The sequence below is a fragment of the Mustela nigripes genome, chromosome 2 (assembly GCF_022355385.1).
Source record: "Mustela nigripes isolate SB6536 chromosome 2, MUSNIG.SB6536, whole genome shotgun sequence".
Classification (NCBI taxonomy): Eukaryota; Metazoa; Chordata; class Mammalia; order Carnivora; family Mustelidae; genus Mustela; species Mustela nigripes.
In genome coordinates this window covers 44,908,357-44,926,100 of record NC_081558.1, presented here as the reverse complement: position 1 = coordinate 44,926,100, position 17,744 = coordinate 44,908,357, and the positions used below count along the sequence as shown (strand labels likewise).

At 37.9% G+C, this 17,744-nt stretch overlaps 1 protein-coding gene across 7 annotated transcripts in view; it reads right to left on the bottom strand.

Moving 5' to 3' along the window:
• The window catches only part of LOC132011507 (contactin-4), a 941,143-nt gene that overhangs the window by 193,191 nt on the left and 730,208 nt on the right, over nt 1-17,744 (bottom strand). For all 7 annotated transcript variants that reach the window (XM_059390189.1, XM_059390187.1, XM_059390193.1 and 4 more), the window contains one exon: nt 5,183-5,380. In XM_059390189.1, the coding sequence (XP_059246172.1) occupies nt 5,183-5,380 (198 nt within the window). The remainder of the gene's footprint in view (nt 1-5,182; nt 5,381-17,744) is intronic.

The following is a 17,744-nucleotide window of genomic DNA, read 5'->3' as shown; positions in this document are numbered from 1 at the left end:
ACTTCCTTGAGGTAAATACTACATAGCAATATATAGTTATTTAGAAGAACTAATACAAAGAAATTTAAAAATCATAGCAGAAAATAAGGCAAATCTGTTAATCTAGAGCCCCAAACAACATTTGTGAAACTCAGTTAAGTAGCATGGGGACGGATCATGGGAATTTGACCCTGATGCTTCCTCACCTTACTCCACTGGTCTTTAATTCTCTTCTTTCCCAAAGAATAAAGATACAAAGTTGGGTGATTTCTAAGTTCCTTGTAGAGCCATCTGTAAATAACCCTTTTACCAAATGTCTTCCTAAAAACTCAAAAGATCTCTAATCATTGTAGAAAAAAAAAAGACGACAAAGCAAAGAGAAAAAAAAAAAGAATTGAACATTTTACCTCTGAAAGCTAAACCCTTCCAATTTTAACACTGTTAGCATGTTGGAGAGTGGTATTTCCAGCTGTCTCTGTCATCATCTACATACACTTTACACAACAAGGATAATACTATCTATTCAGGGTGCCTGGGTGGCTCAGTGGGTTAAAGCCTCTGCCTTCAGCTCAGGTCATGATCCCAGGGTCCTGGGATCGAGCCCTGCATCGGGCTCTCTGCTGCAGGGAGCCTGCTTCCTCCTCTCTCTCTCTGCCTGCCTCTCTGTCTACTTGTGATTTCTCTCTCTCTGTCAAATAAATAAAATCTTTAAAAAAAAATAATACTATCTATTCACTATGTAATCTGTTTTTTAAAATATAATTTGTTGAGTATATCTAGGTAAGGAGGTTACCGATGTTGCATTTTACTTTGTCACTCTTTTGTAATTTAACCCAGAAGATAAGCCTCTGAGCTAGCTTCCATCATTCTCACTTGATTGCTGGGAAAACTGGAACGAAATGAGGTTACAGTGCTGTCCAAAGTCACACAGCTAATAAGTGGTACAACTGGATTCCACCCTGGGGACCTGGCTCCAGAGTCCTTCAGGCTTACGTCAAACCATCCTGCCCCTGATTTCAGTAACAGTCTGAGCCCCAGGAAAGGGTAAAGCATGTAAAGAGTGTGTGGGTGGGAACATAAAACACCAAAGTCTTGCCAAACCATGGTGAGCTAGGGGCAAAGGGTCTCTAGGGCCAGTGGGATAAACATGGGACAAATATCACATTTGATGTCTATCAGGACTCCAGTCAACGTTCACTGTTCACTCTTTATGACTCACTGTAACCTTTTGGGCTGGGAACAATGAATCACAGTCCAGAACTGCTTAGCTGGAACTTCAAGGGAATAACCTGAATATTGAGGACATCTAGTTCTTTAAACTACATCTGTGCTTTGCAGGAAAAATGACCAGCCATGATAATTAGTTCACTTCAGGCAATAGACTCTGTTGCCTTGCTTCTTCACATTTTGGAGACAGAAGGGGGATGTGAAATTCTGAAAGAGCTTCGATTAACAAAATGATTGTACAAATTCTATACAACTTTGTATTTATTAGTTTAATATATAGGCTCTAAATACAAGATCATGCAGAATGATTTTATGGATTTTATTCTCATAGAGTAGACTTTCACAAGAATGTCATCTTTATTTTGCAATCCCTTCTTGATTTATATTTCCCCTTTTCTCTTACCTCCAGAGAAGAGCTAATTAAATAACCTATTTTGTCCTTAGTAATATAGCTCAAGTATCCATTTTATATACTCCAGCCTAAATGGGAAAGACATATTATGAACTTTTACCATGCAACTCTCATGGAAATTAAGAATAAATGGGCATTAACTGCTGAAGAATGAGATCCTTATTCTGTTAATTTTGTGATAAAATATTCCAGTAAAAAACATTTGTCATCTCGATGATGATATACTAGACAAGTTAAGATAAATCTAAAAGCTAAGCAAAAGGCAAAATTGCTGGCAACATGAAGTGTCCGTGATGATTCTGGAGTTCTTGTGTTCCTGAATTTTTGTTCCTTCTAGCAACTCTGGGCAATGTGTCTCCTGGTCTGTGTCTTAGCACTTCATCAATATTTCATTACATTTGTGACTTGACACACCTGAATGGATAATAACACCACTGAACAGACATTTTGGCATAAGTGCATTATAAGCAGAGGACACAGGGATTTATTTTTAAGTAATTCTGTACACAGTGCCAGTGAAGCACACCTTTTGAAAAAGGTTCTTCATCCTTTGGTCTGTGAAGACATAACATCAATAGCTTTTGGACAAAAATGGTCCTTTGCCTACTATTCTCTTAAACTAACAAAATTTTCAGTTTTATTTAATATAATTCAGTTACTCCAATATATTCATTTAACACATGTCATCTGGCAAGCATGGTGCTTCTCCCTGGAACAAAGGTAGATGGACCTATGCTTGATCACATGTAACTGTGGGCAAGGTTGGGGAAGAAGGCAAGCTGATAAGCATGTGAATATATCAGATGAGTATTAGGATAGAGAGATGGGACAAGAAGCATAAAACAAAATAATTCTTTTTGTTGCCAAGAGAGAAGTCATTCTTTTGGCTTTACCAATAATGACTAAAATAATACTTCAGATTTTCCCTTATAAACCTGTTCAGTGAAACCATTTCAGTAAATGGCATTCCCATAAACCCAGTTGTGACATCAGAAACCCATGTGTCATCCCTGACATTCTCTTCTAACACCTCCCACATCCAGTGCCTCAGCAAGTCCTGGCAGTTTTACCTATAGACTGTATCCTCAATCCACCCACTTCTCTATTATCTGCTACTACTCCCTAGTTCAAGCTGCCATCATGTCCCAACTGAATTACTGCAATAGTCTTTTAGTTGGATATCTAGTGTCCCCTCTCACTTGTTAGAAGTCTGTTTCTACACAGGAACTAAACAAACTTTTAAAAAACACATATCACTCTCTTGAATAAAATCCTCTTATGGCTTTTCATTGCACTTGAAATAAAATCTGGTCTACATGATCTGGCTGCTGATTCCTTTCCAACCTCAACTCAAAACACCCTTCACTCTGCTTACTGTGCTCCAACCATGCCCACAATCTCTTTTGCTACTGAACATGACAAGTGCCCCCTCCCGCCCCCGACTCCAGGCCTCAGGGCCTTTGCATGTGATGCTAATTCAGCCTGCACTGCTCCTCTCTCTGAACATCACAGGGCTGACTTCTTATCATTCAGGTCTCAGCTCACAGGTCACCTCCTCAGAAAGACTTTCCATGACAATCCTGACTAAAGTAGACATTCACGCCACAGAGCCTCTATTTTATCATACTGGTTTATTTATTACTACCTAGAATAACTAGGCTTTTGTTTTTGTTTATGTTTGTTTTTACCTGTGTGCTCCTAGAGAATATAAGTGCAATGAGATAAGTACCTATTATTCTTGTTCCCTGGTACCAGGGTAGTATCTGTTACACAATAAGTATTAAATAAATACATGCAAAATGCAGGAAGGAATAAATAAAGGAATGACTGAAATCTACATTATTTGCTAAAAAATTACATAGCATGGTGTATGTGCTCAGACCCTCTTTGCAGAGCTGGTTTGTCTGCAAATGCCCTGTTCTGGGAGGTTCAGATTTACAGCCCCACTTGGGTACTAAGTCTTTTCAGTACAGAAGGGAAGAGGAACACATTTGGAGAGAAATCTGAGTTCCAGGCTTGAATTTGCCAATTTGCCAAGTTTTTCTTTATAAATTCAGGTAAGAGGTGGCAGAGTGTGACAAAATTAAACAGTAAGTGAGGAGTTAAGATATTAGGCTCTGGAATTAATAGGACATGGGAGCCAAGTGTGAATCTTGAAGCCATTAGTTTTTAGCTAGCTGTGGGGCTTTGGGATTTGCTGTTTAACATGTCTGAGCCCCTGTTCATTCATCTATAAAAAAAATAAATAAAAGAGGAAATTCCTTATACAGTTGCTTGAAGTTTGAATGAAATAATCCTGGTGAAATCCTGAGCACCCAGCAAACAGCAAGCTCCCAGGAAAATGCTTGTTGTTAATATTCTTGTCTGACAGTCTCTTCATCTGTGTAACGAGTCTAGTGATTCCTGTTCATAATGGAAGGTTCCAATGTGTACTCAATGGGAAAGGAATTTAAAAAGAGTAGAAACTTAAACATGTAAACCATGACTGTTTAAATCATTATGCCAGCCATTTTTTTTAAGACTTGAGTATGCCTTTGTTTTCTTTTACTCAATAAGTATTTATTAAGAAGCATCTATGTTCTCGTTACTGCATGAAGTGCTGGAGATATACTAGTGATCAGGGCACTGTGTGTGCTTCTAAACAGCAGGTTTGTAGTGAGGGAGACAGGTATCACAATGGTAATTATGATACAGAATGAAGAGTTCTTAGGGACTTTGACATTATAGACATTGCTGGACTTTACTGAGAAAACACCTGATGCAGCATAGTGGAGATGGGGTCAGGCAGAGAAGACTTCCTGGAGAAAGTGATATACTTGAAGAAAAGGAAAGGGCCAGTACAAGTCAGCCAAATGAAAGGCTGAGATTCAGAGAAGGAAAAGCATTTCAAGAAGAGGGAACAGAATACATATAAATACTCAGAGTGGGGGAAAGGCATAACGGTACTAGAGTTTTGATACACAATTCAGTACGATTGTCTTTGAAAAGCACATTGTTATGTCATCTATCTAGATAATTAAGGTGAAATTCATATATTTTCTTGAAATCTTTTTACATGATTGCTGGAAATTAAAACTTATTTCTCAGATAGGCATTGGTATTCCTGTATTTCACACTGGTGTGAACTATGTCATTAGTATCATTAATCCAGAAGTTATTTGGATAATTTAAAACTTCTTTCCAGACACTGAATACTAAATTACATAGAATTAATTAATGAGCTAGTTGTTCAACCTTCCACTTCATTCCGCCTGTGTTCATATATTAAGTGAAAAAGAACAAGAAATAGATTCCTTTGTTATTTATACTTACCTAAATCCACATTCCATCCATGTTGAAATTAGCAATTAAACTACTAATGAGTTTTCCAAAATGGATTCATGGGTTTTTTTCTTACACAAATGGAGAAAATATAGGTACCAAATGTAAAAAGCATTAAACTTTTCTTAAATTTAATTTAGACAATCAGGGTTTGTGTGCCAATAATGTGACAATTTTCCATATGCAACAGGGGACCAAAAAAAAAAAAAAAAAACCCAGAACAAAATCCCTTAGGAAACTCACCATCATTTCTCAGTATTAGTGGTGTCGGTGGCCCCAGGACCTTGTGGTTTGTCACTGTATTTGTAACCACGCAGGTATAATTCCCAACATCGGACTTTTCTACTTTGGCAATATATAGATTCCCAGTCTCCTGAGAAACAAAGCGGCGATTATCCTGATAGGAAGGGTATTCATTGAAGATCCAAGCATAGCTCAGCTCTGAAAGCAAAGGAATCATCATTACAAATATGTCTTCTGGCATTGGAATGCTACTGTATTCATGAAAGAAATGGTCAAGTTAGAAATTCATACTGTTGTCCAATGATCCTTTTTCAGCCTATTACATATAAATAGAAAGTAATCATAATCCCTTAAGCATTTTACCAGCACTCGTAGTGTCAGTCAATAAGATTTTTATTTTGAGAGAACTAAAAGGTATACTGATAGTTGATTAAAAGAAGTCCAACCTCTTTAAGCCAAGGGAATAAGCATTTATAGTTTATTAAGCATGTGCCAAGCACTATGCAATACTTACTGAGCGAATGCTCAAATTACAGACCTAGAGAGCCTATAATTTTGATATCATAAGGCTGGAAGTCACCCTGAAAACTATTTGAATCACTTCTCTCATTTTATAGATAATAATCATTATAGTGCATCATGGTGCCACATACCTACATAACATTTTGTGGTTTTCAATGCATTTTACAGTTTTCTATTAACTGAGAAACTGTGCAACAAAGTAACTAATCCAAACTCTTCACCCTACTTAGGGACAGAATAATTCCTAACTCTCAATTTATTCTTCTCCCAAAGTCTCTTGCTATCAAAGCTAATTCTTACTCTTTCCTTACTTGTGAGGTTGAACTATTTTTCCATTATTTGTGTGAGACGGTGGTTTAATATTGTAGCAAATACTTGGTAAACACACTGACTGACTGGTTGGCTGGTCCCAAACGTAAATGTGTATTTAAAAATATTGGCTGAATAATGTATCACAGTCTAAGAACAACTTTTTTGCAAATACTTACTCATCCCAGAGTGCCAGTGGGACAAGTGTGAGAGGCAGCCACACCTGAAAACATATGCTTCAAAGTTCTAATTTTTCTGAAGAATTAGGTAAATACTTTGTGAATGAACATGTGATGCCATGCTTTCAATTACAGGGACAAATCCTAAATGACAGTGAGCTTACATGATTTGCTACAGTGAACTACTGTGCTCCAAGGAAATCAAACTTCTTCAGCTCCAGGCTTTCCATGATCCCTCTCTTTAAGGAGTGATCTCCAGATTTGTTCAAAGCTGGGGAAGTGATATACTAGCCACCAGCACTGATTAGTTAACATGCCCCATATTATCTTCAAAAGTTACTCTGGTGGGGAGGGAGGAGCAACTAGATAGAAAAGAAGACGCTGATTTCAGAACTAGTTAGCTGATTCTTATACATCTCTCTTTAATAGAATCCTGGGCTAAAGTTCAAATGTAGGCAATGTCCTCGGAAAATGGCAGAAGGACGTCAGCTTTTTATAGAGAACAGTAACTGTTGGAAAAGGCACTTCTGTTGTTTAATACTTAGATGAGTCCTAAGTGTAATTGTCCTCAATAACCAAATGTGCAACAGGAAACATATTCTGCCTTAATAATCCACTGTTTACATACAAAGGAGGGGTCATGCAGATTGCTTTCCCTTTATCACTGGATTATAAAATTTCCGCATGTGTTATTTTAGAGAGATATAATTATGTTTATATGAGAATAGTTAATCATTTTATTTACACATGTGCCTGTAATTATAAGTAACCCCATGCTGATGTCAAGAGGATACTCAGTATAAATAAGCAAGTGCTTCCCAGCAAGCAACTAAAGTCTCGGGGAGGAAAACCCCTACAACAGGTCATGGGTAAGTTCAATTGGTATGGTAGTTTTTCCATACAAAACCAGGGGATTTTAACAAACAACAGAGCAAATAGCAAAGTAGAGTATACTATTTACTCAATATGGTGTGTGAGTTTTGGGCAAACTAAGTAATCTCTGAGCATCTCAGTTTTCTCATATGAACAATGAGGAGAACATTGTCTATCCCCTAAATAGCTATAGGAGAGTTTTAAGTATAAATTAGCATCTCCAAAATCACAAGGTAGAAGTTAGAAAGTAATTTACCAGCACAATATTAATCAACCCACACCTCTCCAAAGAGAGTTGTAATCAAATACATGAAACTGTATTTTCTTTTTCTAAAGACATTTTTCAAGACTGTTGCCAGTGGCCAGTGATAGCAACCTCTTTGAATCCTGTAGGACAAGGCAAAAAGTTGTATAAACCCCCGGATATCAGCAGGGGGAAAAGAAAGGTCATCTACTTTGTTATTTTTTTAATTGGAGTTTAAAAAAAAAAAAAAAGACCAAATTTCACACCTGTATTACATAAGTGAAGCCATTTAAACATTCTCACTTTCAACTTTTAACCCACCAACTGGGGATAATAATAAATGTGATGCAGGTATGTAGTGAGGATTCTTTTTTAAATTAAATTTAATTTAATTTAGAGTCAATTAATTAACATATAGTATACTATTAGTTTCAGAGGTCGAGTTCAGTGATTGATCAGTTGCATGTAACACCCAGTGCTCATTACATCACATGCCCTCCTTAATACCCATCACCCAGTTACCCCATCCCCCGCCTCCCTCCCCTCCAGCAACCCTCAGTTTGTTTCCTAGAGTTAAGAGTCTCCATAGTGGGGCGCCTGGATGGCTCAGTGGGTTAAAGGCTCTGCCTTCGACTTGGGTCACGATCCCAGGGTCCTGCAATCTAGCCCTGATTCGAGCCCTGCATCGGGCTCTCTGCTCAGCAGGGAGCCTGCCTCCCCCCCCCACCCCGGCCTACTTGTGATCACTGTCTATCAAATAAATAAATAAAATCTTTAAAAAATAAAAAAGAGTCTCCGTAGTGAGGATGTTTTTATGTGAAAGCTCTCTGAGTCCTAAGCACATCTGAATCATTTTAAGTTAATCATTTTAAAAGTAAAAGTAAAAAACATACCCAATTAACATGCTGTTTGGCTATTTAAAAATAAGTTAATTATTTTGGTTTCACTGCTTTTGTGACATAAGTGACTTAGTGCTTTAGCAGAAGATGCAAACAACCTGAAGCATATACTGCAGTGTTTATTAAACTGTGGTCCTTAGAATATTAATTTTTTTTGTTAACAGAAGTAGTCTCCCTCCTACCTATCTCAAATTTAAAAGGGTTATATAATCAAATGACTTTGAGAAGCCCTAAATTACCCAAAGTTTGACAGATTCTTAAACTTATTCTTTCAGAATAAATCCTTGCAAGAGATTTTTAACATCCCAAGATTCCTCAAATTCTTCAGAGCATATTTAAGCACACAGGACTTACTTGATCATAAAACCTCCCCCCTCTCCACAATCCCCTCTACATACATACTGTTTTTCTAAAACATCTATTAATAGGTCACAAGACGTAGGTTGGGGAACCCTGGACAAATGGGAGTGATTTCCATTTTAGAAACATTAAGTATAATATGAAGATTATCAACTCTATTGCTTCAGCGTGGGATGGATCGTTAAGTGACTCTAAACAACAGAAAGCAACAAAATGCTGAATTAAAATTGTAGTAAGCTTTCCAAAATGTAATAATAACACGATAACGATTTTCCGTGGTGTAGAAAAGAAACAAACCACAGTTGCCAAAAGCGGTCTCAAATGGATTATGTTAAAGATCCTAACTAATATCAATTGAACAGGTGACCTTTGTAAATACCATTGAGTCCTAAAGTGCAAAGGTCGTTCAAAAAGTCTTGATTGCTACACTGGTGAGATCATATTGACCTAAATGCCCAGTCCCCTGAAAGGGGGACATCTCTATAAAAGATACCAATTTATTTTTCTTTATAGCAAATGTCACTACCTGTAAATACTGTGTTTTTATTTGTCCAGGACAATGAGGAAGGAGCATGAGAAAGATAATGTAATGATAATGGAGACATCAATGCAGGTAAGATGGGTTAGTGAAGCTAAAAATTATCCAATAGATCACTTGTCCTTTATTTTAAAGATATGAAAAAACTGAAGCCTAGAAAGGATAAGGTTGGAGAGTCAAAAAAGTGGCAAAGTAGACTACAGATGGTCCTGACTTTTGATGTTTTGACTTTATGATGGTATGAAACTATGTATTCAGGAGAAATTATACTTCAAAATGTGAATTTGGATCTCTTCCTGGGCTGGCGAGAGACTGTCCTACACACTCTTGTGATGCTGGGCGGGGGCTGCAGCCGCAGCTCCCAGTCGCCATGCCATCAGGAGGGTCCACAATTGATATGCTTACAACCATTCTGTACCCATACACACATTCTGTTTTTTGCTTCAAGTATAGTATTTAATAAATTACATGAGCTCTTGAATACTTTATGATAAAATAGGCTTTGTGTCAGAGGACTTTGCCCTAATGTAGGCTAATGTAAGTGTTCTGAGAACCTTTAAGGTAGACTAGGCTAAGTGATGATGGCCGGTGGGTTAGGTGTATGAAATACATTGTCTACTTATGATGGATTAATTGGGATGTGACCCCATCTGAAGCAGAGGAAGATCTCTACGTAATAGTCCTTTTAGCTATACTTCCATTCCAGTGCTCCAGCCAGGAAGCAAATAAGAGCTCTTAAAATTTGAAAGAAAGGAGCCAGTACTATTGTATCACTCAACAGATACTCTAGCTTTCCCCTAAGAATCAAAGTCTATTTTTATCAGAGCCAAAGATTAATCCATTGGGTTACATGAAATGCTATCAACATCCTGAAAAACAGAGCCAAGTAAATAAAACAAAATAAATTCTCATGCGCTGCCATGAGCAAAAATGTATCCCACTCAGTTTGATTTCCTTAGGGACTTCCATGCAATATTTATACTTACTCAAACTTGACAGATTTCTTTTGATAAGTTTTCACACACTAATTGCTCTGGAAGTGACAAACAGTTCCTGTCCCATTGGCAATTTGTAACAACTCAGTAAACAGATACTTGGAATACAATATTTAATAGATTATGAAGCTTCTGATGCTCAATTGAAAAATACTGAAACTAGTTATGTGATACTTAAGAAGGACCTAGTGATGGTTTTCTGACTTGTAGCATCCAAATCTACAGGAAATTAACTATAAAACTTCACCCTAACTTGGTTCTTTTTTCCATTTCTTTGGCCAAGGGCAAAGAACACCAGGTTATTCGTTTTCAAATAAGACATCAATCAAACAGTTTTCACATTTAAGTATTCATTGAGCAAATTCACCCTGTGATCAGAGTCCTTTGGATGGATGCTCTTAACGTGTTCCTGTTGCTAATTTCTTTCTAGAGTTATGTTATGCTTCATGACATTCTGAGTCCTGTCCCAGGGGTAGACAAATGTCAGTTTTCAAAGATGCCTTTCTTAATCCTCAAAGTTTCAAATGTGAAAGGAACCTTAGGATGACCCCGTCAATTTTACAGAGTCGGAAAATTAAATCTGGAGAAACTACATGCGTGGATCACAACCACACATTTGGTAAGTGGGTAGTCACAGTATTGGAAGAGCTGATTCTGTTAGGAACCCATATGTTCCCCTCTGAATTTATTTTGGAGCTAGAAAAGACCAGTTTTCCTTATCTGTAAATTTCCTCATCTGTAGGTGAGGGAGTACAACTAGGTGGTCTCTAAGTATCTTTCAGCATTAAAATCCCACAATTCTCTACGTGTAACATCAAATCCAACATCCTAATTTGACAAATGACAAAGGGGGATCCAAATATACTGAGTAACTTGCTAACAATATATAGGTGTTTATTGACAAAATCAGAACTAGAACTTTTCTTTAAATTAAAAAAATTTTTTAAAGTAATCTCTACCCCCCAGTGTGGGGCTCAAACTCACAACCTTGAGACCAAGAATCACATGTTCCACTAACTGAGCCAGACTGGTACCCTCAGAACTAGAACTTTACACACATGCGCATGTGTGCACGTATGCACATACACACACACAAACACGCATATACAAATACTACACTATGGTTATTTGAACTCAGCTCTGTTGTGTTATGTAGAAGAAAGATAGTAAAATTAACAGTCAAGATATCTGGATTCCAGTCTTTCGGCTATAACCATTTTTACTTTGGTAAATTATTTAAATGGCACAAGAGTCTCCTTATTTTTAGATAGTTTTATCAACATCTAGTCTACTTTTTATACAGTGTTTGGAACTAGAGTTTAAACTGAGATAGGGTTCGAAGCAGGTAAATGTGAAAAATGTATCTTAAGTGATTCTACAGATAAACTGGGTTAGACGAGTACATTCACTAGTTTAATTCTTGGCCAAAGATTTACTAAACACCAACCTTGCACAAAAGCATGGAGCTCAGCTCAGCAATGGGAGTAAACACAGGGATTAGATCCTGTTGGTAGTTTGCCTCGGCAAAGGGAAAAAAGGCATAACTCAGTTCAGAGATCCCTGATTTGTTGTCAAAATATCTGGACTGAGTCTTGGCTTTAGCTTATCGGCTAGAAAGTAATTTCCATTCCTTAGTTTTCTCATCTGAAAAGTAGAAATAATAAAAAGAATACTTGCCCTGCCCAGTCACACTGAACATCAAACATGTTGATGTCAACTTTTGTGACTATGTTTTTGTTTTTGCTTATAAATGGATTGATGAGTATTTGGTCTTTCTATTAACTCAGGGAAAGGGAGATGTTATAAAATTGTGAGAAACCTAATTAGTTTTAGAGAAACTAAGAATGGTACCAGAAACCTTGAGCACTAAACAGGCACTAGTGATTCTGCATCATTAAACAGGTGGCAGGAGAGCCTTGAAGAAGAGGGTATTGTCATTTAAAAGATTTGTGTTATTCCAAGAGGAAGTGGCCAAAAGACTGACTTCTAAGTGACGATGCGTCTGGATAAGACCTCTAATTATATTAAGACCCTAAATGATCCATATACAGTCATATTTGAACTGTCATATAGTCAACAGCATTTTGTGAAACAGAAGGAAAGAGGAGGTATCTGGAAAAAGCTGAAATCTGAAGGGCTGGAATAGAACAGAAACTGTACCTCGATTAAGTACAACACACACCGGTGGGCACTGAATACCTCCAATGATGACCACGGACCTTTACAATATAGGTTGCGTTGTAGCTCAGAGAACTTGGTTTAGACAATCTGCAGCAATAAGCAGGACTTGTCAGCGTTCAGAAATTGTTTCTCATGAGAAAGTGGTGCTGGGTGGAGTGGGGACAGCATGCATCTGTCCATTTGGACCACCAATAGCTACTCCTGTACCCACAGCTGACACCGATAATTGACTCTGCTACCTCAATTCATGATTATTGTCAATACAGTGCTTCATATAGTTACCTCCAAGCAGCTGGTGCTGGCACGTAAGGTCAAAACTCTTTACCATCTTTGTAGAAGTGATTTAGGAAAAATGAAGTGGTGATCACATGAGGCAAGGATTAGGAAAGTGCTTAATCCCATGCAAACTAGTGGCAAGCACTTCTAAAAATAAGCCTCCTGACTATTCACTCAGTGTAGTCAATGATTATCTAGTACATGCTCTTTGGTCACGCAGATGAGGCAGTGGAGAGATGGGAAGCAAGATGGAAAAAATGGACATTTTCTTCTCAAGTATATAGACTGCATATTGCTCTTGTGTATAACTTAAAGTCTCCTCCATTTTATGGGTTACTTCTTGTTTTCTTGCCTCTATCTTATTGAGTAGATTAAGCATTTTTGAAGGGCATATATGTTCTTTAAAATTCTGTAGGCTTAAGTTAAGGAATTTAACTTGAAGGCAATTTAACACATTGTCTCGATCATAAGCCAAATAGGAGTATATATGGAATAGATATAAAACTCACACAAATCTTAAATGTATAAGGAAAGGCTTCAACAAAATCATATACTTGTAGCTGATTGCTTCAGGATGTGTTCCCACATTCCTAGGGGGACATGCTGACTCTCCTTTGCTCTCAGAAATATATCAGAAAAAAAGTTTGAGAAATATTGTCTAGGTCTGATGTCAGCAAACTTTCATCCACGAAGGGAAAAAAATCCATATATTTTTTCTACAGAACAGCATCCTTCTTGTTAGCACTTTCAGACTCTTAAGTAGAGACTGGGAACTGATGGCACACAGAATGGATTTAGCTTGCATAAGCATGCATGTCTTGTATGGTTTTGCATGCTTTAAAAACAGTAAAAATCAAATAAACATCTCCATATTGGGACTTTTTTGAAACTCAAACACAACTCTCAGTTATCAGTCCTCAAGAGGAATTAGAGAGGTTCAGCATGGCATCTGCTACACTAACGGTTCTCTAACTTGAGTGAGCTCAGAATCACTAGAATGCCTTGTTACCACACAGAATGCTCCACCCTACATCAGGTTTCTGATTCAGAAAGTTGGGGTGGGGACTAAGGATCTGATTTTGAAACAAGTTCTCAGGTGGTGGTCGTGCTGCTGCTGCTGGCCTGGACATCATCCTACTTGAAGAAACACTGCTTTCAAGGACTGAAACACATTAATCTCATTCCATCAGGGAAACAACTGGCAGAACTGAGTACCGGCTTGCCATTTAGGAGAGAGCAGGTGGTCTCCATTTTGTCACAGTTTCTACCAATCCCTACTTCTTATACTGACCCACAAGGCTCGGTAGGCAATTTAGCTTATGACCTGTTTTGGAATACAGAAGGAAGCCAAAGAAATGGCATTGACACCTAGCTGCATGTTTTTGTTAGTATGAAAATGGTACTTGAGAATATAAATGTGAGCTAATGGAATAAAGGCAGGGGTGGAACTGAAACTACACACGGTCAACAAGAGAGCTTTGTACGTCTGTGATCAGCAGTGGTCCAGCCCACTCAGCATAGTCAAATGGGCAAGGCTACAGCGGAGAGAGGCAACTTGACTGGACTATCGAGGGCAGATAAAAATACTGCTCATTGGGATTAAAGGATACTTATTTCAGTTATTTGTTAAAAATCTGGCACTTAAAGAAATCAAAGGTATCACCGTATTTTATGAAGACCTCAAATACAATATCCATAGCTCATTTGGTAAGTATGCTTGCTTGAAGCATAGATACCTTTGACAGTCACGTATAAAATACTTCAGACAATGTGAAAACTGCTTAACAGTTAACGAGAGAGCTATCAAAGTTCAATGCCCCATTCCAGAGAGAATGCCACTTTCCCTCAGGTGGAAAGTGAACAGAAGAAAATAAGATCTAACTCCTTCAGCTTAATGCTTATGTCCCCCTTCAACAATGCCTTCTGCCTGATTTCAGATTCTCTCTAGGAATGTTGGGGGAAGGTACTGTTGGAGGAAAGCATAGCCAATCAGTTATCCAAATCCCGTGGATTAGAATTTCACGGGATTTTTTGCTTCTGTGCCCATCTCACCATTACCTGTCATTGGCCTAAGAACATCCGGCCATTTTGCCAACTTTCCAGGCCAACCCACATACTATTGCCAGATTAATTTGTCTAAAGAATAGTTTTGGATCACGTTCCTCCTTCCCACACAAGTCCTCTGTGATATCCACTGCAACTTGGATCAAATAAAATACATTAAGCTAGTAGGCAAGTCCTTCCAAAGCAGGACTTCAAATCATCTAGTTTTAACTTTCTACTCCTCTCTCCATGTAAGTCCATTTTCTGGGGGTGTACTCTTCAAGCTAGGCTCTGCAGAACATCAGAGAGGCTGATTACTTTGATTACTTTGTCATACAATACATATCTATTCCCTCTGAAGTCACCTTTAAATGCAAAGATAAGGCATTGCAGGAAGGCTCTGCCCACCTGTCTTGGCTTTAAGCAGGGAGCTCTTGTTTTTTCACTTTTTTGTGATTTAGCCTTCCAACAAAACTGTATTTTAAGAAATGTTTGTCCTGCTAAGTAGGGTTGCTTAAGGTAGAGTGGAAAAACAGTCACTGATCCCCTGATATGCTCTATGCTTTTCAATTCTCCCTGCTTAGGCTTAGGTACTCTCTCTCAGGATGCCTTCCAACTTCTGCTTCTCTCAATCACTACCTTTTGTAAAGAGTCATTTTCCCTCTTGGAAAATACATGTGGTCTCTCCTCAACAACCAAATGAGCATGTGTTTCTTTTCTGTCTCATGGCAACTACACAGTATTTCACATATTAAAATTTTGTTTTTCCTTTATTACAATGGCTCAATTGCTTGTTTCTTCTCCAGATAACAGATTTGAGTATTACTTATGGACAAGAATACATATGGCAGGGGAACATATGCTTTGTCCCTCACATTCCATAATCAACTTAGTGAATATTAGTTGAACTGAATTGGAATTCCAAATGTTACAAGTTTCCTACAGCAACAACTCATTACTGAATTCCAGGCCAAAAGTATTAGTGAGAAAGAAGTTATCTGTAAAGAAGAGAATACAATGTATCCATCAGACCACTGACTGCAAATCAGAATCACTGAAATTAGAGGACAGAAAATCTATAAAATCAGAACCCACATTTTTTTTTAAGATTTTATTTATTTATCTGACAGGGAGAGACACAGAGAGAGAGAGAGAGAACACAGCAAAGGGATTGGGAGAGGTAGAAGCAGGCTTCCCACGGAGCAGGGAGCCCGATGCGGGGCTAGATCCCAAGACCCTGGCATCATGACCTGAGCTGAAGACAGATGACTTAACCACCCAGGTGCCCCAGAACCCATATTTTTCAAATCAGAATGCCTAAGTATTTTCTCTAAAAACAAACAAACAAACAAAAACAAAAACAAAAAAACCCTTCCCCACTTTTTTTTTCTTCTAACTCTCTGATGCAGTATTACTGAGTTTACAAAATGGTAGTAAAAGAAGATGACTAATTCATAATCTTCCAAATACCTAAGAGAAAGACTCAGTAAAAGCAGAGAGGTAGGCATGCAGAGATGGCTAGCCCATATAACACAACAGGCTAAATGACATGTGGCAATGAAATCAGATGGCACCTGTGTGGCCTGGCCAGATTGTGGGTACTTGAAAGTGGCAGTCATCCCTGGATTACAATATTTACTTGTAGGAGGAAATAAACTTGGGTTTGGTGAGCCAGATTTTCATATCTACCCTTACAAATACATGAGCAGAACCAAATTTTGACACTTCATAACACTCTAGTATTCATTATCTCATTTGTTGCCTCTATCCGTTTTTGGAAATAAGTTGAATAAAGATTAGTTCCATTGGCGCAGGGAAAATGAGACATAGGAAAACACATGATCTATTCTAGGACCACAGAGAAAACCAGTGGAATTAGACTTAGGATTGAAATGGTACTTTGGCAAAGATTCCTCTTTCCATGCTAGAAGCCATTGCCACAGCCACTTTCAGCTTAATTGAGCCAGTAACAAGGTGGGTGCAGGGGTTATCATGACTGACATTGCCAAGCCCTTTGCTGAAATAACTACAATGGGAAATGTGGCAGGGATCAGCACCCTCCTGTTTGCTTTTGTATGCCACAGTACCTGAACAGGTACGTCACTCAAGAGATGTTCAGAATTTCAGAGAACTCAGTAACCAGTTAAATCTTGAAATATCAGGATATACAGGTCACTCGTATATCAACATTTAAAGATATTTTCTATGAAAGGGCCCCACAAATCATCATTAATGCAATTTGTGCTTTTTGTCACAACATAATCAAAATCTGTCTTATTACTTTAGGCTTAGCAATTTCTGGGGAGAAAGGAAAAAAAATACTCAATGTGGGAACTGAAATGCATTCGTAGCAATGATTAAAATTTTGAGTAAATGGTAGAAAATGTCAGTTAAACTCTAATTATTTACATTTTTAAAAGGATTCAAGCAGTAATATGACTAACAGAACAAAGTTTTCAAGCAATGTCACCAACTCCCACGCAAGTCACTAATACACAGCCTTTTCATCAGATTATTAAACAATTCTACACCCTCCTCAATTAAAGATGTGATCAAAATTCAAACAACTGACATTTAAATTCTTAGCCCAAATTAACCCTTAATCAAATCTGCCAAGCAAATACTAGTCTTCACTGTAATCCAAGATGCTTTTTCCCACCTCTTCTCTGTATTTTGCCAATGGCTAACTAAAACGAATAACAAAAGCATTTGGCCTCGTGGTCTATTAAAAACGTTCCTAAACAGAAGTATTTATTTTTATTTATACCTTTAAAAGGTATAAATAAAATAAATAAAAAGATATTCACTGACTAATAGTCAAGTTCTGCCTTGAGATGTGGTGGGCAGAACCAAAGGAAACTTTAATCGTTCTTGAGTTTTTCTTCCCTCTTTGCCTTGCCGTAAAAAGCAGGCTTCTCTTCTTGGCTATACATCTTCAATTGGTTCTCATAGTACCAAGCTGTCATTCTTTAATTTTTTATTTTTTATAAACATATATTTTTATCCCCAGGGGTACAGGTCTGTGAATCACCAGGTTGACACACTTCACAGCACTCACCAAATCACATACCCTCCCCAATGTCCATAATCCCACCCCCTTCTCCCAAACCCCCTCCCCCCGGCAACCCTCAGTTTGTTTTGTG